At 38.1% G+C, this 20,771-nt stretch overlaps 1 protein-coding gene across 7 annotated transcripts in view; it reads right to left on the bottom strand.

Moving 5' to 3' along the window:
- Positions 1–20,771, bottom strand: part of KIF2A (kinesin family member 2A) — a 55,738-nt gene that overhangs the window by 16,473 nt on the left and 18,494 nt on the right. For 4 of the 7 annotated variants that reach the window (XM_074569237.1, XM_074569233.1, XM_074569236.1 and 1 more), the window contains exons 2-14: positions 18,288–18,382; positions 16,881–17,000; positions 16,390–16,444; positions 14,230–14,352; positions 13,552–13,652; positions 11,129–11,224; positions 10,283–10,337; positions 6,869–7,031; positions 2,839–2,929; positions 2,623–2,686; positions 2,112–2,203; positions 1,728–1,870; positions 780–984 (exon numbers count right to left, since the gene is read on the bottom strand). In XM_074569237.1, coding sequence (XP_074425338.1) covers positions 780–984; positions 1,728–1,870; positions 2,112–2,203; positions 2,623–2,686; positions 2,839–2,929; positions 6,869–7,031; positions 10,283–10,337; positions 11,129–11,224; positions 13,552–13,652; positions 14,230–14,352; positions 16,390–16,444; positions 16,881–17,000; positions 18,288–18,382 — 1,403 coding nt within the window. The remainder of the gene's footprint in view (positions 1–779; positions 985–1,727; positions 1,871–2,111; positions 2,204–2,622; positions 2,687–2,838; positions 2,930–6,868; positions 7,032–10,282; positions 10,338–11,128; positions 11,225–13,551; positions 13,653–14,229; positions 14,353–16,389; positions 16,445–16,880; positions 17,001–18,287; positions 18,383–20,771) is intronic. The other 3 variants (XM_074569235.1, XM_074569239.1, XM_074569238.1) reach the window with 2 other exon arrangements.

Genomic DNA, 20,771 nt, shown 5'->3' with positions numbered 1-20,771 from the left:
GTAAACCTAAGCAAAACTAACAGAGGTTAAGTCCTGAGACATTCCAAACTACTGTTTCCCTAGTTGAGACCAAAAAATTACTTTCCCTATTTAGACTGAACCTCTTTTGAGTACTATAAAACAAACAAAAAAAAAAAGGCACATGAATATTTAAATAACCTTTCTTACCTCTCTTGATGTGTCCTGCATGAATGTATGAACAACAGTGAAGTGACTCTATCAGACAATTTGCTATGAAGAAGAGTAGTCAAAAATGGATTCCAACTTTCAAGGGTTAATTTAATCTATTTGTTAGTTCTTTCTGGATATGATGCTATTGTGTTGCTTTAGTGAATGCATTAACAGCAGTAAATAAATATGCTATAACTTTATTTTTTATTAAAAAGAAACAAATACTGGCATCAGTAAGAATATTTCCAGTTAGCATTTCAGACCTTGAGCACCGAAGTCAGTCACCTGTCCTCCCATTTTAGATATTTATCAGAAAAGTCTTCAAATTCAACCACGGGGGACTTTCTGTTGAGGTTCTGGGTGGTTTTTTTTTTTTTTTTTAAAAACTACATGCAAGTTGATAGCACAATGTTCTGCTATGTTTCTACTTGGTAATTACCAAGTGTTCCTTCAGGCATTTAGAGGAAAAATCAATACATTATTTTACCTGTCACATCAGTAGACAATGTAGACAAGCAAAGCCTGCAAACACAGCCATTTCAACAGTCATTGCTATTATATGTAGAAGGCTTCCACCTACTCAAAGGCAATGGAAACATTTCAGTTACCTTGAGTGCTAAAAGGCTCTTGTTAATTTCCGCACCTTCCAGTCGCGTCTGCCTATCTGCACTGGAAGTATCTGCTCCTCTTTCATTGCCAGCCAAATCAATCAGAGAAAATTTACCATGCAATTTCCCTTTCCTTCTGAGAATAATCTGAAACACTGCATGGCTTCGAGATGAATGTGCATTTGCAGATGTCTGGCCAGATGTCCTTTAAACAAAAGGAGAGAAGGGAAGGACATATGAACAGGCGAAGGACCATACATGTTAAAACACGCTAACCTCAGAACGTTAGTTTTTTCAGGTCAGTCCTGTATTTTCTTACGTATGTTGACAGCATGTCTAATGTTCTTGAGGACACTAGAGATACAACCCTAACAACTAGATGTACATAGTACAATTATACCTCTTTTTCCATGTCTTCAAAAAGAAATGGAAGATTAGTAACATTTTACCTCTCTTTTGAAAGTAAGAATAATTAGATCTTCAAAGATTTCAGATTATCACAGAGCTTACTTGTAAAATGCTGATGGCTTTTTTTATCTGATCAGGCAGCAGTCTATGCACAAGGCTAATTTTAAAAACAATGAAGCTGGATTCTTAAAAAAAAAAATAAAAATTTTATGCTTAACTTCTGTCACTATGTATCAAGGCCTTTCAGAGATGAAGAATCTGGCAGTGTTCCAGATTATAAGTGATGTGAATTTAAGTCAGTAAGCTGCTTACATAAGGCATGCGGTTCACCTCTTGTAGAAAAATCAGTTACTTCTCTCTAGGAGACAGAGAAACTCTAAACATGTTTATTTAAAAGGCAGGCAGATTCCTCATTTGCAGCCAACATCATCAAAAAATCCACTGCATATTGAAAAGCCATCACTATAAAGGGACCCCCAAGAAATCTTGTTCTGATTCTTTAATGTATAATGAAAAACTGGTGTAACCTATGGGAGATACCTGCAGCTGTTGCCTATTTCAATAAGCTTAAGAACATCTTCAACACATTTGACTTCCCGTTCCTGTAATCCCACCACTTGGACTTGCTGTTTACCATCTTCTAACACTCTTAACTTTGTCTTCCTGTTCAACAAGTCAAAAACCTTAGGGAGGGGGGGAAACAGAACAGTTAAAGAGGACCTTTAAAAAACACTTTTATTTCAAATCCCGTAACAAAATATGCAAAGCATTCCACGGAAAAACATGATTGGAAGAGAAGGGTAAAGAATTATTTTAAATCAAGCTTTTAGTACAAAGAGGAAAAAAATCTTTTATGTGACAAGCTCAAAATCTTGTTTGTGAAAGAGAAATGCCACCTTCCTCAGAGAAAGATCAGGTACTTACCTTACCACTGTAGATCTCAAAAAATGTTGCATATACTTGAAGTTCTAACTTCTTATAGTTTGGTTTCTTTAGCATTAAAAAGACATCTCGAGCTGTGAATACATTTCCAGAATAAAAAGAAATCTTGTTATGTATTTTCATTTAGCGAAGAGTCATTAATGTGTAACAGTCTATTTTACAGCTTCTCTCGTATCTTGCAAGTATAACAGAAAAGGTCAGTCAACCAAGTCTAAAACATTGCAGTTTAAACTGCAACATTACATTTGAAGATGCAGAAGACCCCAAAAGTATAAACTTAACTAATCATCCATTATATTTCTTACATTTTTTGAAGTAATCTATACACACATTTACTTTACTGTGTAAAGACTACATATTTAGGAACTACTTTTGATGTTACCAACGCTCCACTGTAATGTAAAATATGTAGACCCTAATGTTTTGTATGACAGGAAGTAGAAAATTTATCTCAACTAATCTGAAAAAAGCCAACAGACCAATTATGTCTCACCTGCAAGTGCATATATTCCTTTAGAACAATCCTGGTTCTTTCCTGAAAAGTCACCACCCATAGTCTAAATTTAAAAAAAAAAAAAAAAAAATCAATCTAAAATACACTATAAAAATCACGGAGCTGTAACTTACTTACATGTTACTTATTAGAACTTATTTAAGTGTATCATACATAAAAAGAAGCGTATTGCTGACATGTAGAAGAAATACTTACATGGGTTTTTCCACTGCCTGTTTGCCCATATGCAAAACATGTGGCCATTCCCCTTTCAAATATGGTCTCCACCAATGGTCGAGCTGTAAACCTTAAATGCAAAAAACCAGCAGTACTTTAGAAATTGAATTACTTTAAGATGCTACTACCACAAGGATGCTATAAATTTTAAAGCCAGAAGCAACGAAACTGGTCCTGTACTTCAAGAGGCCAAAGGACATCTCTACATTAATTCCTGAACTAAAGAGACTACCAGCTCCAAAGCGTTAAAAATATCCTAAGCAATCAAATAAAAGTTACAAGGTCTCTCCCATTGATTTTACAATATTATCCTCCTTTAAAGCCTAAGAAAAAAAGAATTCCTTGCTTTAATGATGCAACACAGCACAGCATACTACATGGAGTGTGGAGCTCCATAAAGAAGACAGAATTAGAAGGCATCGAAGTTGAACAGCGGAACGGATAAATACTTAGATTTTGCCAATATTAAAATTCTGGTATATTTTGGGTTGGGCTTTTTTTTTCTCCCCAAGTCAGCTTCGAAGATTAAATTTAGAAGACAAGTGGCCACAACAACATTGCACATCTTAGTATTTTGAGAACATACATGCGCTGAGAAAAGGTCCAAGAAAATGGATACCCAAGTTCCTCAGAACGGAAAAATCTAGTTATCCCTGAAGTATTTTTTGATGTGTCAAAAAATATTATTCAAAGTATCGTTTTTTTGTTTTAGAGAATTAATTTTTACTTCACAAAAACATAGAGTTATTGTTCCTACTTTGGCTGCTTATCACCATTATTTCATGAAAAACTCCAAAAGCAAAGGGTAAATTAATGGAGGGCGGTAAGAGTCTCTCTGCAAAAGTCTTTCCTTCTAAACTTTTTCCACGTGTTTACACATAAAGTACCTTTAGGTGACAGAAACAGGAACAATTTTTTACAGAAACATGGAGGTGTTACAATCTTCTTTCATCCCACTTTGGAACAAACACAAGATCACTTACAAAAACACTACGGGCAAGACCCAGCCATTCAGCAACCGAGGGTTATGCAAAAATCTAAGCTTAACTGAATCATTAATTTTCATCCAAAAAATACCAGATGATTCCTGACAAGCTTTAGTCTTCCTTTTTTGCTTCCTCTAAACATACACTTTCTTTGCCCTCAAGAGGATATTCCCATGTTTTGATGTTTGGTTTTTTTATATGAAATACAAAATTTCACAAAGCCCATCCACCTAAGTAGCACACTCCATTATTTCTGAATTTGAAATTATTTATTTTGCTGATTTATAAAAAAGGGACATAATTATATCTCTTTTAAATTAAGACAAAATACAAACATATCTAGAAAAGTTTTCATAAAGCGTTATACAACTCCAAATGGTACCATGCCAAAACATTACAACTTTACTTCTACTAGAAACTTTATTTGCAATCTTAATCTTTCAGAAATGTAAACTCTAGTTCTCCTTTAAAACTCAAAAGGCATACCCACTCGAACTAGTGCATGTTTTTTAATATTAATGAAAACTTGCAACTCAGTGTGTTGGCTCATAGATTCAAAAATACTTAAAATACAGCTTAAGCAAAATAATAATAATTTTAAAAGAGTAGTACTTTTCTCCCTCAAACTGAAGAACATTTTTCAGTATAGGAATACAGTGAGTAATTTTAGCATACTGGACAAAACTGGAGTAACTTGCCACACATTTTTTCTCCCCACTGTGACCCTGAAGTTCTGGTGAGAACAGATGATGATGCCTGTCTTGCTCTTACTTCTGCTATTTCAGGAGGCCTTGAAGGAGATTGCCCTTCAAGTAATATCATTATTGTGCCACATGAGAGAAAAGGAAAAAGCCTGTACTGCTACACAGACTAGAGATTTACTATTTCAGTATGAATACAAGCATCTTTTCCCCCTGTACTTGGCACTGGCGAGGCCCCACCTCGAATACTGTGTCCAGGTTTGGGCCCCTCACTACAAGAAAGACATTGAGGTGCTGGAGCGGGTCCAGAGAAGGGCAATGAAGCTGGTGAGAGGTCTGGAGAACAAGTCTTGTGAGGAGCAGCTGAGGGAGCTGGGGTTGTTTAGCCTGGAGAAAAGGAGGCTGACTGGAGACCTTATCACTCTCTACAACTACCTGAAAGGAGGTTGTAGAGAGGTGGGGGGTCGGTCTCTTCTCTCAAGTACCAAGTGATAGGCCAAGAGGAAACGGCCTCAAGTTGCGCCAGGGGAGGTTTAGATTGGATATTAGGAAAAATTTTTACACTCAAAGGGTTGTCAAGCATTGGAAGAGCCTGCCCAGGAAAGTGGTGGAGTCGTCATCCCTGGAGGTATTTAAAAGACTTGTAGACGTGGTGCTGTGGGACACGATGTAGTGATGGCTTTTGTCAGAGTTAGCGTGATGGTTCAACTCGGATCTTAAAGGTTCCTTCCAACCTAGTCAATTCTTTGATTCTGCAATTCTATCTTCCGATACTTTCCCACGTTACCATTAATGTATTACATAACTAATAAAAATGGGCTGGAGAAAACTCACTACAAAACTACAAGTGTATGCCAAAAGCCACCCCTCACAGTTAAACGCTCTGCTCACAAAGATAAACAACAGGAAGGAGGGAGATCAGAAGAACTGATTGTTAAGCAGGAGGAGAACTGTTGCAGGAGGCACACATCACCAGATGGATCACTCTCCTGCAGGTCTTCAGCACTGAGAAGGGAAAGATGCTACCAGTAAACAACTTTTAGAGACAGACATCTCCAGGGGCACAGGTCTGCTCTTTAGAAGTCCTTTGTTAGTGTAAACTAACAGACTACATAGATTTTCCTTTTGCCACCCTTCTCCTCCTAATTATATCAAACATAAAACAGAATTTTTCATTTTTTCCTTTTTTTTTTTTTAATAATTCTTTTATGGTGAATTTTCTGCTATCCACTGACAGGATGTTAGCATCCAACATCAATGAGGATACGATGCTAACTTTCACTTCCCAGTTGTCGCATTAAAAAACAAGAATTAAAATATTTCTCTGTCACTACTCCTTAAGGCTATGGGAATAATTTTCCAAGCATAAGGAAAATTATCTTCATCAAATTCCTTTCTAATACCAATATTACCTGCAAAAAGCTTCAAAGCATTTAGACCGCATACCAAGATTATTACCTATTGTGGTGTCTAAGCTTGCCTGCTACTGTATCTCCTCCGTTCAGTGACTTGTACAAGGTAAACGGCTACTTCTAAACGCGTTTTAAAAAGTGCTGTGTGAGTTATTCTGTGCCAGCTGTGGGAGTGAAACAGAAGAATAAAGGAGAAAATGAAGATTCAAATACCTTGGGTCTGAAAGTGGCCATGTGTCTTTGTTGCTGGTTTTGGGTTTGTTGTTTTTAAACCAGAAAGATTTGGCATTTTGAGCAAGAAAACTTAGCTCCATGCACCTCTGTGTTACATCAGCCAAACTGCTTCCAGCAGCCAAGCCAGCTCAGGTATCTCAGCAACACAACAATATAACTTCTTTTGCTTTTTTGGTACACTTTCTCCACCCTCTCCTGATTTGTTTCCATCTCTGGATTATCTTATATTGAAACTGCAAGCTCTTTGGGGCTGGGGCTGTCCTTTTCTTCCAAGTTTCCTGAAGACCAAAAGCCATCACTCAGGTTCCTCAGGTGTGGCACGCACACTATTAATAAGACAGTAACCCTGAGGCAAACTGAGAGCTCATGAAGTTGTTCAAATACTCAGTAGCTGAGGAGGCAGGCAATCCATGCGAGAGCCTGGAAACCAGCTGGGCTTGGAGGAGGACTGAGGGCAGGACTGATGTCAATGGAGGTGGAGACGACATTTCAGGTGAAGAATTCAGGATAAAGAGTTAAAATAAAAGTAAACAGGCAAAAGAATGGAGGTAGCAATATACACGTCTGGTAACACAGAGAATAGGAGTAAAGCCCATGACCAAGGTACGCCCACAGTTACTGACATGGGAGGCACACGAGAAAAAAGAGTCAAAAAAAAAAAGGCATATACACATACCTGTAAACCATTTCATTAGGAGCCGTGTCGTCAAAGGCATAATCAAAACGAAAAGTTTGGTTTTCTAGGTACCTTGTTAAATCCACCTTTTGTTTTGGTTCATGTACCATCACAACATCTTTACTAGGAATTGTTATTACATCAAGGTCTTTCATTAGAGTTTCTATAAAATAAATGAAATAAATATTTAACTAGCAACATATCTTTTTTTTTTTTTTATATTTTTTCCATTGTTTACACTCTTATAACATCTCAGATAACACAGCTCCTCCAAGTAACAGCACTGCAATAGATTTGGGCTTCCAATGCCTAGACAGTAATCTGCTGAGTAAGAGATTTCATCTTGGAAGTCCAGTCATCCTATCCTACCAATTGCTAGAAATTAAAGAGATGTTGTACAAAACTGATTAGAAAAACTAAGGTCATTAATTATAGCACTGTCATTGTAGCCTGTTATGGATTCTGTAATAACACTTTCCACAGACTTGAGTTCTTTTTCCTCAGGGCTTCTATACTATTTTATAGATTACTGCCGTATCCTTTGAGTTTTTAGAAATAACTTCTCTATGGAAGAAACTGGACACTGAGCTAGGAATGTCACACTTAAAAACACAAAGAAATTCATATCCTTATAATAATATACTTTATTTTAAAGTTTTATCTTTTTATTTTCCCTAAATCCTTGATGTTACAGTGTATGTTCACAGCTTTCAAACCCAAAAATATTGCTTTCATTCTACACAGACATTTTGATTTGTGTATTCCTCCTGGAACCTAAAATATACTCTAAATATATCTCTAAAGAAAAATTCTCTCTAAAAAATACCTTACAGCAGAAAAAGCTGTAAGTGCTAATAATCCTTCCTATCACTGGGAATGAACAAAAGCCATCTAGATGCGATTTCAACAGTGAGATCCCAGGTTGTAATTACTACACAGTACTACAATTTACTGCTAATTGTTGTACGAGATGCAAGCCAGCAAAGCAAAGAACCTAGTGATCCATTACATGCACAAAAATAAAGATCCTTTGTGTGTACAGTTCGGATCACCAATGTGACCTACTTGCATTTCTATGTAAAATTTCTTGAGGCATGCAGTTCAAGAATTTGATGTGGCTTTATACCATCAGATAGAAATCTTTTCATCAGTTAACATACTGATCAAACAGTACAATGGTTCCCATTGCATGACATAGACCAACAGAAATATGCATTCAAGTCACTATATAATCCATTTTTCAACTGCACTGCAATAAAATAAAATGCAATTATCTGCAGAAATCACAGAGAAAAAAATAAGGAATGGTGATGAAAAGAGATGTATGATGGTCAATTCTTTGCAGCAAAAGCTTTTTAGTTTAAGCAGTAAAAAGACGATTTTTCTTAAACAATTGTTTGGAATAAGACATTTACCTGCTCCAAGGTATTTTTTTTGAGAACCTGTATCCCTTGCTGATGAAAATTTGGAATAGTGTCTCTGAAACCCACCATACATTTCTCAATTATAAATATACGTCACTAAAATAAAATCTTAAAGTGTCAATCTGAACACCTAGTTCGTACAAAGCCAATCCACATATCAGTTGGTGCTGAGAACACCTAAAGATTTTGGTGGTAATTCTGTGTTAGTGAGACTGACAAAACAAACTAATTTTATTTTTTCTCTTCAGGGGGTTACGCACTAGTATCTCAGATTCTTTTATACTCTTCCATTTTAAAATGTGGCGTGAGAATTACTGTTTCTTATGAGGTGTGTGTTTTCAGAAGATTGTATCATGTGAATACTAGATTATCTCTACGGCCCATCCCCTGCATAGATTATTTCATTGGTACCTTTTTACTATAGCTTATTCTTAAAAACGCAAAATAACTTTAGTGCCAACCTCACTTTTACTTAGACACTCATATTCCTACAAACACCTCTGAACTATTTTTCTACAGCTACAAACCACTAATACCTAAGATATGCAACTTTCACAAAATCACATCCTACAACTGAATCCCAACTCATGCCCCATGACAAATTGCACTCACTCACTGTAATTTCACTTTGTCCACCTTCAGCAAAGGTAGAAGGTGACATTTCCCCCAAATGCATCAGATTCTTAAGTCATATTTATTAAAGACAACTTCCATTGCTGAAACAGAAATTCAGCTGCTACCAGACTTGTATGTTGAATGCTTTTATTAAATAGGTTATGCAAAATAGTTTCAATTAAACAATTTTTGAGATTATGCATCCCTTTCAGATCACTAAGAGAAAAAAATGCAGGGAACAAGAAAACAGTAAAGGTAAAAATGAAGAAAAAAATGAAGTAGGGGGAGCAGCAACATGTAGGGAAAAAAAATAAGAAAAAACCTAACTTTATACTGGTATCAACATATGTTTTTCCCTTCCCTTAGAATTCTCCCATTTTTCTCTGGATATGCTCCAGATAATCCTTAATGTGTAGTTCTGACAGTACAAAAATAATAAGTGTATCTCATGTTGTTTCAGAGTCAGATCAATCCTCTTTGAATCCTTTAGATAAACAAAATGCAATAGAAAGTGAAGGAAAACACCTTTCAAAACGGAAGTCAGCTGACTTAAGAGCTGGATTCAGACAGGCTGCAATCCAGAAGCATTTATGTTCTTAATTTCCTGCTCAAAGTAAAGAACTTCATGAAAGATTGGTATTTAACTGGAGTTCAAAACCTGAACTTTTTATTCTGTAATACAGACTCCAGTCTGATGAACAGGCAGTAAGAAAAAAAGTTGTAACACTAAACACATATAAAAAAAGTCACTTGGGAGTCTTTCCAGTACCTAGTATTTTTTTAGTGGCATTTCATATGCCACAGGGTATCTTGCCCAGCCCTGAACAGCAGTTCCAGGGGATACCAATCTCCAGTTTGTCTGTAATCCACTAGCCCTGCAAGGATGTCTTGGACACGTTTGGGCACCTAACATGTCATAAAACATCAGCGTTTAGGCACCTGAATTGCTCCCTCGATGTCTGATTCAAGACCATTTGAAAGTATAAAAATACATGTACAAAAAATGTGTATGAAAGTTTTCACTGGGTAGCTCTCTGCTCAGGAGATCACTTGAAGGACAGTTTAAAAGAATGGTGATCCTAGCACATTGTAAGATTATTGAAGAATTTACAGTAAAATTAATTCCCAGTTCAACTAAATTTATCCTAGATGACCTTGGAAAAAAACTGCTGCCTCTCTGCACCTTAGCTCCCAATCCATAAAATGGTAACAAACTACTGACAAGTTTATGAATTTTCTGGGTCTGTCACACATATTGTCTTCTGTAACAGTTCACCTTTGATCAGTATTTCTAGATCTCTTTAACATAAGTAATACTGCTATCAGAAGAAGTTTTTCAGAGAAAGAAATTCAGAAAAATCTTCAATGGCCATACCTTTTTTATTGAGTGGTCGCTTTCGTACACAAACACATATCCTGTGCTCATCAATCTGCAAAGGAAACAACCTGTCCGTGAACTATACTCCAATTCCAGTTATACCACAGTTTACTTTATTTTACTTCTATTACGGAATTAATTAACCTATCATTTAAAGGAAGAGAAATTTCCAAGACAGTGAGTCATCTGAACACATAAAAAGCCCCTTGTGTCTGAACAACAGCCGAGAACCCCAAAGGGAGAATCATACATTAACAAAGCTCCCTGTGGACAGTGATATAATCGTGTAGGGTACCTGGTACCTTGGAACATTACAAGCAAATCCAGGTCTAACAGTGTAGATATGCTATCAACAGAAATTGCCACAATCTGATTTCCACAGAGATCTGATAATCTTCTTCATTTAAGGATTCTGCTCCTCTGACTTCTCCACAAAGTAAAGGCCCTCTTCACCTTCAAAATCAAATATTAATCTTTATACTCAACAGGATTTTTCAGAGGAGTTTAAAGGGATGTGTAGGCACATCCCCTAGCATCCCAGGAAAATTTACAATACAGAGGCTGAGTGACTACTTAGTACGTATTGATACTATTTTATAGTTAAAAGATATTTAAATAGCATAAAACAATTAACAATGATTTAGTAACCTAGAAATTTCCATACCTACTAATTCATATATCATCAAATTACAGAAAAAATAAACCCATGTTATAATGAACATTAATATATATTAAACTACTTACTTTTTCATGTTTACAGACAGAAGTATACATTGAAAAAACTGAACATACATAACAAAAATAGAATAGGATAAAAAATTTTCATGTTGCTGGGGTACTTACAGGATCTGCAGTTGTCAGTGGTCTATAATCCAAACTTCCCCTGAAATCTCTTATCATACACATAATTTCATAATTTGGGTTTGTAGCATCAACATCCTAAGGAAGAAAGCAACAGAATTTCTAATGTACTTTTTTTTCCCCCCACGAAGTGGACTAATTTCAGTATCTTCTCTATTCATTAACTGGAATTTTTTTTTTTCTCCAAAACACCAGAAATGTCTCAAACGCGAGTTTAATGCCTTTTTCCAGTATGACGTACCCAATTTACTAATCATAAAGCAAAGCAATTACATGCTTTCTTATTTAATGTTTTTACCTGGCATGTAATAGAAAATACTTTTCAACTGAGGACTCGTTAACCATCTCCCAAGAAAGAGAAATTACTCCCACCTTTGCGAGGACCTTCATACTAAAGAAACACCTCCCAACACACCAGCTGACAGCAATTACAGTCGATGCTTCCCAGTCTGAGACAAGGCGGTGCCACAGACACGCTCCATTGCACAGGTACGACACACACCACAGAGGATGGTGCTGGCAGCCCAGCTGCTCCGAACACAACCCTGCTGGATCTGAGCCGGTTAAAGGAGCTTGATTCAACTACTGGTCTTGAGTTTTAACACCTACAGTTACGTGGATGCATTGGAACCTCTTCTAACGCTTCTAGACTCCCCCCCAAAAAGCAGAAGCAATCCCAAGGATACACAGTAGGCTACACCCAGGCTCAGAAGACCATCCATCCCTACACCTGGAGCCATCAGTACCAGAGCAAACGGACAAAGAAGAGGCCATGCATGGAGCACCTCCATGCCTTGCTAAGCCTGAGCCTGCTGTGAGCTGAGCTTGTTTCTCTGTAGAATCGATCAAACATCCTGTCATTTCTTCCAATGACTGTCAGTTTTCACACCATTTGAGGACATGCTGATGATGCCATACATGGCCAGCGCTGGTGCTCAGACCTGATTAAGTTTTGCGTGGTTCCCCCCAGATGATATCAAACTAATTCTGGATCACAGCTGGTTGTGGAAGGAGCTCTCAGAAAGCAACTGCATTGGGGTTAACAAGCTGAAAGGGAGCCAGCTCATCACGTCTCTTCACCTGGGACACAGACAGTCCTCACCTCTGATAAACTGCATGCTGGTAATCAGGAGTTGACTGTACCTTGGTGTTGTTCACCCTGACTACAGTGAACCAAAAACTGCTGACAGTAAGCCCCCACCATATGCTTTCCTGCTGAAATGTTTCCTTTTCCTTCTAACATTCAGAAAGGAGTGTTGCTTGTTATGGAAAAAGTGTTGGCCTGATACTCTTCACACCCTGCTTAAAAGTCTTGGCCACTAGAAGACAGTGCTTGGCTAATTATTGCTTCATTTCACAACAACGGAATAAACAAAGCCACACGAAGCACAGGTACATACAGGTCACCAAGACAAACAGAGCTTCCTCATACAGAAGTTTAAGACTTAGAGGCAAAGGGAGTCTTCACAGGACCGACAAAAAGGAAATTTTAGGTGTAGTACCACGTCAAAGTATTTTAATACATAAAGCCAAAAAATATTTGTTCCTCACACATAAAGACGTATTAGTGTTTTGCATTTGTGTAAATGGATGGAAATTAGAGAACATGCATTCAACATAGGTGATTTTAGGTCAAGTTAGAAACATCATTAAACCACAAAGTAAATTGCCTGAATTATTTACTTGGTGGTGGCACTTCTCCTGTCAGTAGTGGACTGGTAGTATCTCTTTAGAGACTAACACATACGCACAGGGCTGCCAACAAGATTACCCTACTAGTTTTGCTAAAGCTTTTACACCACTGTGACAGAAAGTCATTTAATATTAAGAGATTCTTCTCACAGGATTAGCAACTTCATTTCTTTCGTGCAAGTTTCCAACAACTTGCTGCCAAGCCACTTGCATGATGCAAAGGTAAATTATAAATGCATAGGCTGGTTTGAAGAAAAAAAAAAGTCACTGTTCAAACTTGAGCATCGAATAGATCTCCTACAAAGCATTAAAGATCATAAAGAACAATTTATCATAATGTTTTAATACCTCCTGTAGAATAACAGCCCCATCTAAGAGCTAAAGATTTTATTATTTTCAACAATATATTTTCCTTAGGAAAGAGCTATCATCAGTATTTGATCTCTAAAGAACACATGGCAAGATAAGCACTTGTAAGCAATTATTTCTGTAGGAAGAAAAAGAGGGGGAAAACTGTCGAAAGTAATAGTTCGGAGAGCAATGCAACCAAGCACCAAAATATTTATCAAACGTATATGCATGATGAAAACATTTAATTTCAAGAGTATTACAGTTAATAAAAACTATTAAAGATTGAAAAAAGCACAGTGATTTTGCAAACTTATTCTCTTGCTGACATACGTTTTCCATCCATCCGAGCTAAAAATACTAACCTGAGCTCTTTTTTCTCTAAGTTCTTGCTGCTGTAACCTTCTTTTTTCACGTTTCTCTTGCAGTTTTTCAACCTCTTTCACACAATTAGATTTTCTACGTGCTTAAAGAAAATGATAGAATTTTAAAATATTTTCAGTGTTGGATGAATTTAGTATTTACAGTGTAACATTTCAACTATATTAATTTATCAGTAATTAGAATGCATTTAAATCAACTATCTTTTCGAGCAAATCAGTACAGAATAATTACGGCAATTTATTTTCTAAAATTCAAAAAATAAATTATAACATTATAAAAAAGTAATGGGAATGGGACAATAATCATGCGACCAAAAATATAAGGACAATGACCCTCAAAAAAATATTCGGACAGATACATGTGATCTCTTGGGTTTGAATTCAAAGAAAGCCCAGGCAAATCAGAAGAGAACAAACAACATCACCATGATTGAAAAAAAAAAAAAAAAAAAAAAAAAGGAAAAACAAATTCCAAATACCACCACAACTATGACAAAAGTGAACATTTGTTTAGCCGCAGCTCTCTGAAAAAGCCCCTTGAGGAAGCCCACTGACAACTGCGCGCGTAGACCATTTGTCGTTTATGGACAACAACATAATCCAAGAGAATGTACATGTAACGCCCAGAATGAATGAATCCTTGATACACGGTTTACATACAAGGGGGTCCAAATTCCTTTTTTGCAGCTTGAACTGGAGATATATCTGAAACACTACCATTCTGTTGAGAGGAGGAAGACTGCTCGGGAAGCTGAGTAGGCCGCGCACGTGCAGAACCAACCACTGCAAAGGAAAAGCACAAAGCTCATCTGGACATGGAAGAGTGACGTCTCTACCCCATTCCCACACGCTTCGCTACGACAAGATAAAATGGTGCCCCTTTCCAGACACAACGATTTACTGAGGGTGAAGGGGAGCCACACACGTAGAAAATCTATTAATAAAGACATTTGTTATGCGGCCTTTTTTATCCTGGTGTTGTATTATACCCAACATAATTATTAAGTACCAACGCTGCACGTGCACATTTTTAAATACTCTACTGCAGAATTAGTACAACTTATTATGCTCATACAATAAAGCGTGTACTTGGAGATATGCACTCCTGAAGCTTAAAAGAGCTAAAATTTTATTTTTGTTGTGATTATACCCAAAAACTGAGTAAGAAGGTAAGCCCTGCTGTTTCACATTCTCTAGGCATTACAAAATGGTCCCACCCCATGGAGCCTGCAATCTCTGGCGGTGCAAAGGGATACAAATGAAAGGCAGCAACCTGCAGCTCAATCTGTGAGTGGAAGAACTGAACCTTTTTAACACTGTACTGGAAGGGATACAGACACAATCGATATGTCTAAACTTATGCATTGATTCTACACGTGCTAAGGATGCCAATTTCTGAAGATGCGGTGATGTCTGTTCCCAGTGAATGCAGTGGGAGTGGTGAGCATGCAAGCCCCTCTGGTAGAGCTGAATGCTATTAATTGTTTTTCAAAGAGTTGCTTCGAGCAGCTTTGCTTCAGCTGGCCCTTTTCCTGCACATGCTCCTAACAGAGTCTGCTAGGAGAGTACGAAAGTGAAGGTATCGACTTTGATTAGCAGCCAGAGACGACACTCCAAACAAAGGCCAGTTCACTGTGCAACATGGAGACAACTATGGAAAAAGGTACTGAGCGGGACAGACAAGACAAATGCCCAGATCATTCCAAATGCCGCAGGAGATCTAGTTCATAGCAGAAATTGATTACACGAAATAAGACAGTGTGCTGAGAAAAGCTTAATTACAAGACCAACAAAGAACAAATACTCAGGCTGATTGTGAATTGTAAGATGCATAGGACCTATCAAAATACAAGTTATGGGGTTATCCCATACCAAACAGATCATTTACTACAAACGATGATGTGTATGGATGTGAGGAGAGCCCATCAGTAAGATGTCTCAAATTTAAGCCATGTTAGTTTGAAAAAAATTATCCCCTCTGTGGGATTTTCCATGTGTTTAACACCCCCAGAGTCAAATGGCAGCAGGGAGAAAGTGGTCCCAACCACCAGAAGAGAATGAACAGTTGCAAAAGATATGCAAGTCCGCTTGTTTTTCAAGTTTAAACAAATGGACTGGAATCTAGTCTGAATTAATGACAGTAGATTAATGTTTGGAAGAAGAACCATCACCATCATCGGTACAAGCTAGTTTAGTTTAACACAGGAGAGAAAATGAAAAGAATAAGCAGTAACTATTCTTTCTCATGTTATAGAGACTTTACATCTGTATTCATCCAATACATACTTTTCACCTATCCTCCTGCGGTATTTCAGCACTTCTTGCAAATTTTTTGCTATTAACTGTAGAGTAAGAAATAACCCAAAGAGCTTAAGTACTCTTTGAATGAATGTTTACACACAGACTGTTACAAAGCTAAGTTAAAAAATTGAAAGCATAAGAATTTTAAGTGCACTACTTAGTGTATATTGAAACACTCAATTAAGCTGAAGCAAACTGAGGATGCCTTAACTTGGAAAAGTCCACAGATGATTTAATGTTGCGTAATTAATTAACTTCAAATTTTTTCACCTTCAGTTCATTCAGCTTGACTTCCCTAATGCTACATTGCTTAAACTTGCATATAAATAGGAATTTATACTGTACAAATAGTAAATATACATAGGAATAATTCTAGGGATGATCTACCATGTCTTTTACGTGTCACATGCATACATACCGAATGAGAAATGCAGAACTATTAAGGAATATTAGATGAGCAGGAGGTTAAAATGTTCCCATATTTTTTACTTCCTGGAAATGGAAAGAGATAACATTTACCTCTGTTATCTCTGCCAGGGATGTCATTCTTAATAGATGCCACAGTTCGTCGACTCTATAAAGAACAAAATCTCTGTTATTCAATCACCATATTATTGAAAATGTAAACTACAGCCCCACCTCTGCTTCTTTCCAGTGAATGAAAAAAACATGACATCAGCAATACAGCGTTGCTGCCAAATCCCTTCCTGAAGAGCCTAGGGTGAAGGCTGCTTGAACTATATGTACTGTTTCAAAACAATCTTCAAAACCTCTTCTGTATTTTTCCTTGAGATATATTTAGTTATATAAATATTAGTTCCTACCTCTCTCTCTGCCAAACCTATTCTTAACAAATTTTTAGCAACCCCTATTCACCATAAGAAAAAGGAAGGAATACAGTTATCAAACAGCTCCACAGACACAAAAATTAAAGTTAAAAATTCAAGCGTAACAGCATGTACAGGAGTACTGTATGTTTAACGTGAACATGTTACGTAGATATTACCAACCTTCACAATTTTGTTTACTTTGGTTGATGGAGTAGGTGGTGGTGGTGTCTCTGGACTAGGTTCAATATCTTCATCAGGTGCAAGATCGGGGTTAAGTGAAAATATGCTCTCCAAGTCAATCTGTGTAAAAGAATGTAAAAGGCATTGATGAGCCTTAAAACAATATTAACTCTCTCAATTTCTCCTATTATGTTTGAGATTAAACAGTAAATATATTTAGTGGCTCTACCCCATAATTTGTTAATTCTAAAACCTGAATGATCTTGTTTTATGTTCACTAAAAACAGCCTAAGCTTTGGTCTTTGTATTAGTCGAAAACACACCCTTCAGAAAAGGGATGAATTCAAAATCACCAATAGATATTAGTAATTTCGTAAAATTATTAAATTAAAGCAGGTGTAGCTAGTGTTACTGTGGTAAATATGAAAGACATTCTGCAACATAAAAAGACAGACATCCCAATTATTTGAAATTTCCCAGGCAGTATAAAGAAACAGACAAATTACAACGACCCAAAAAATAAACGCACAGTTGAAACCATGTCAAATTTGTCACGCTATTTTTTTTAATTTTCAGTGTTCCTCATTCAAAATGCTGTAAAATGTAAGGGAGGAGGGGCAGGATCTTAAAAATAGCTGGCTTCGGATCTATTGAAGCTTGGTTTCCTAAAAACCTTAAATAGCTTTGGTCTCTATAGGCTGCCATTTCCCCTGACTGGATATTTCAAAGACCTCACTACTGTATGGATTCTCTGTATCCAGAGGGATGAGCTCAGCTGATGAGATCACCAGGACTTTCTCACAATTTTTTTTTCTTTTTCCTGTGTTTTCACAAAACCAGTGAAGTGTAATTATTTTTGAGATGCTTCTCCAAATCTCAGCTGAAACTGACTAACATAGTTCAAAATTTAAAGGAAGAGGGGATAGCAAAGCATTACACACAAAGACACCATTTCTCAAGGCAACAAGGCTGGAAAATTATTGACAAAAATAAATAAATAAGCAAACAAACTAGCAGTTCAATTCCTCAATAACACAAACACAAGAAGATTGCTAATCTAGCTCTCCCACTAGTTTCCTGTCTGAACTGCAAGTCATTCTCCCTCTCAAAAATTTGATTTTTCTACTTGTAAAAAGAGGATAACAAGGTCAGTCTTTGTAATCTGGCTCAAAATCAACAGATGAAAAGAACTATTTAAAAGCTATGACACAGAGCTCAGGAAGTCAAATTTAATACAACAAAAATCAGCATTTGCCCAACAGCTTCCGTGCAAAACAGTCTGTAAGCAACGAATCATCAAGTAAATTAAGATTTCTAGCTTTTTGTTTCCAGTGCAAATTCAAAAGTAACATTCATGTAAAGCGCAGATTTTGTAGAACAGAAAAGTTCTAAAACAATTAAGTTTACCTCTTTTCCTTTAGTATCTCCATTTTCAATCCATTCAACCGTTACGCTTTCATTATCTTCGTTTAGGGATGTTACCATAGCTTGGTGAATTCGGCCTAGAAACCAAACACAAATGGTCATTTATTAACCGGTAGAAAAAATTTTCCAGAAGTTATTTTCATCCCCACACTGAGACGCGCAGAGAACGGCAGAAAGAAGAGGGTTAAAAAAAAGGAGGTGATAAACAGAAGATGATTCCTGGTTACACACTGTGAAGCGTCTCAAACCTGATCCACCAGTGGATGCTCTAACGGGACAGTCAGCGTACAAGGGAAAAGTTCAATGAACAGAAAACTGAGTGGTAAGTGAACACCACACCGAGACTCTCTTTTATTCAGAGAGGAAAACTCCAGCACCACGAGTCTCCCACGAGCAGGTGAAGTCTCCTGAGGTGAGCTCCACAAAGGCTTGTTTCTCCCCCTGCTAGGCCGGTACAACGTTACGTATCCCAACACAGGAGTGAAACCCTCTGACAATGTATTCTGATGGCCATTTCTTATGGGCATTCAATGAGTTGGTAATTCAACTAGAACTAAAGCACCTGCAACAATAATACAAATCATTATTTTACAAACAGCCGCTTACACAGAGCGCTGAGACGGAGCTCAGGTGCCGTTGCTTTGACTTCTCCAGTCAAATACCCAAAGCCAGCAAGCCCCCATAAAGTACAATAAAACCAGGAACCCTTCAGTAGAAATAAGGATTTTTCTTCTTAAACATGTAGTGTACTGCAATTTTTTTTATGTCCTATTTCCTACGCACAGGAGCAAGGAGCAACTGGAGGGGCAGAGCAGCCATGCACTGACACAAAACGATCAAGACCCAGGTGTCACATTGATTTCACATCACTGCTTCGCCCTAAGAGTACCAAGAATTGAGGTTTCTAAAGAACATGAGCCCGATGCAACTGCTCCTCTAACAGCCCCTTTTTAAGGAGCCGTAGGATGACCAAACAGCCCCTCACTCCACCACCCCGAGCCACCCCCAGGTGCCCAAGGGCCACATGCAGCTCCCAGAGGACGAGGGACCATCCTGTAGCACTCCATGCACACACTGCCACCAGGGGTGAAACGCAGCACAGTCCCCACACATCTGCCCTGGTCTGCATCTCCTCCACCTTCCACCTTCTCTCCTTGCCTATAGCTTCCAGCCCAACAAACCTCCTCCAGTTTTCTACTCCACTCATTGTTTCAAACTTCTGGTTTAGCCATTTCACTCATAATGTGACAGTTTTCCAAAGTTAATGCTTTTATACAGCCTAAGATTCCTACGGGCAGAAAGGAAGAAAAACCTAGACTGATACCCCAAGTTATCTCCCCTAATGCTACAAGTTACAAATATTTCTTTTATTGCAAAGGCTGCCTAAACAGTCACACACAATTAAAATTGAGCAAGAAGAGAGACCACGGGGAAGTGTGATGGGGGAGTAACAGCCAATCTGTGCGCCTTATGATACCATGCAGAGGAAGAGAAGAGCTGTGCAGAGAGAGGCAGGAAAAAGAGGGTTTTCAGGTGAAGCGTGGCACTGGGGGTACTCGCGGAGCAGCCGGCATCCCCAGGCATGGCTTTACACCTGCGATGACCACCACGCCGGCAACAAACACGGTGTACGCACTTACAGCCTCTGTGCTTCTCCCCACCCAAAGCACAAGATGCATTCCACCACTGAAGAAGGTTCAGTAGGATTTTTTAATTAAAAAAACAAAACAAAACGCCCCCTTTGCTTCTCTTAGTTCCTGTCCTTTAGCATATGCTAGTCTTTATTTCCTGGACCCATGTTTTGTCTAAACAAACCCGTCCATTCGTGGTTCCTGAGGCACCCTTCTCCTGGGCTGGGTGCTCTGCAGGGATGCTCTGGCCAGTGTTCCCCATCGAGGCGCTGCCCGGAGACGTGTGGGTAGGGACCACCACCGTGCTCTCCCCTCCGCTCCCCCTGCCCAAGGAGGCTGGGCATGCACACATCCCCATCACAGGACCACAATGGAGTCCTGCTGGTGGCTGGGCTGACACAGACTCACTGGCCACGACGCTCTCACACCATATTTCCTTGGACGAGCTTTTGCATGCAGGTTTTCTTTGTGCAAGGTCCTCATGCACCTCTCCATTACTTTTTCTGCATTTAATAACCTCTAAGAATTTAATTTTGTGCAAGAACATCCTATTGTAGAACTGTTTCAGTTAGCTATCTGGTCCGCCAGCAACACAGCACCAGAAGCCACCGTCTTCCTGCAGCCATGCCACTCCTGCCACTTCTACAAAGGGCACGCTGGGACCACAAGGACACAGGAACTGTGGGAGCTGGAAGACTCCTCAAGCTTACATTGGTATAATCTGCTACTCGTTTAAGGCTTGGCCCTGCTGTCAGTCCAGAATCAAAGAGAAAAATGATATATGAAAAATGTAAGTTTAGCAAAACTTATTTTATACAGTATTATAACAATCTTT

Source organism: Larus michahellis, chromosome Z (assembly GCF_964199755.1).
Source record: "Larus michahellis chromosome Z, bLarMic1.1, whole genome shotgun sequence".
Taxonomy (NCBI): domain Eukaryota; kingdom Metazoa; phylum Chordata; class Aves; order Charadriiformes; family Laridae; genus Larus; species Larus michahellis.
The sequence above is the reverse complement of the archived record's forward strand: the minus strand, read 5'-3'. Positions and strand labels throughout refer to the sequence as shown.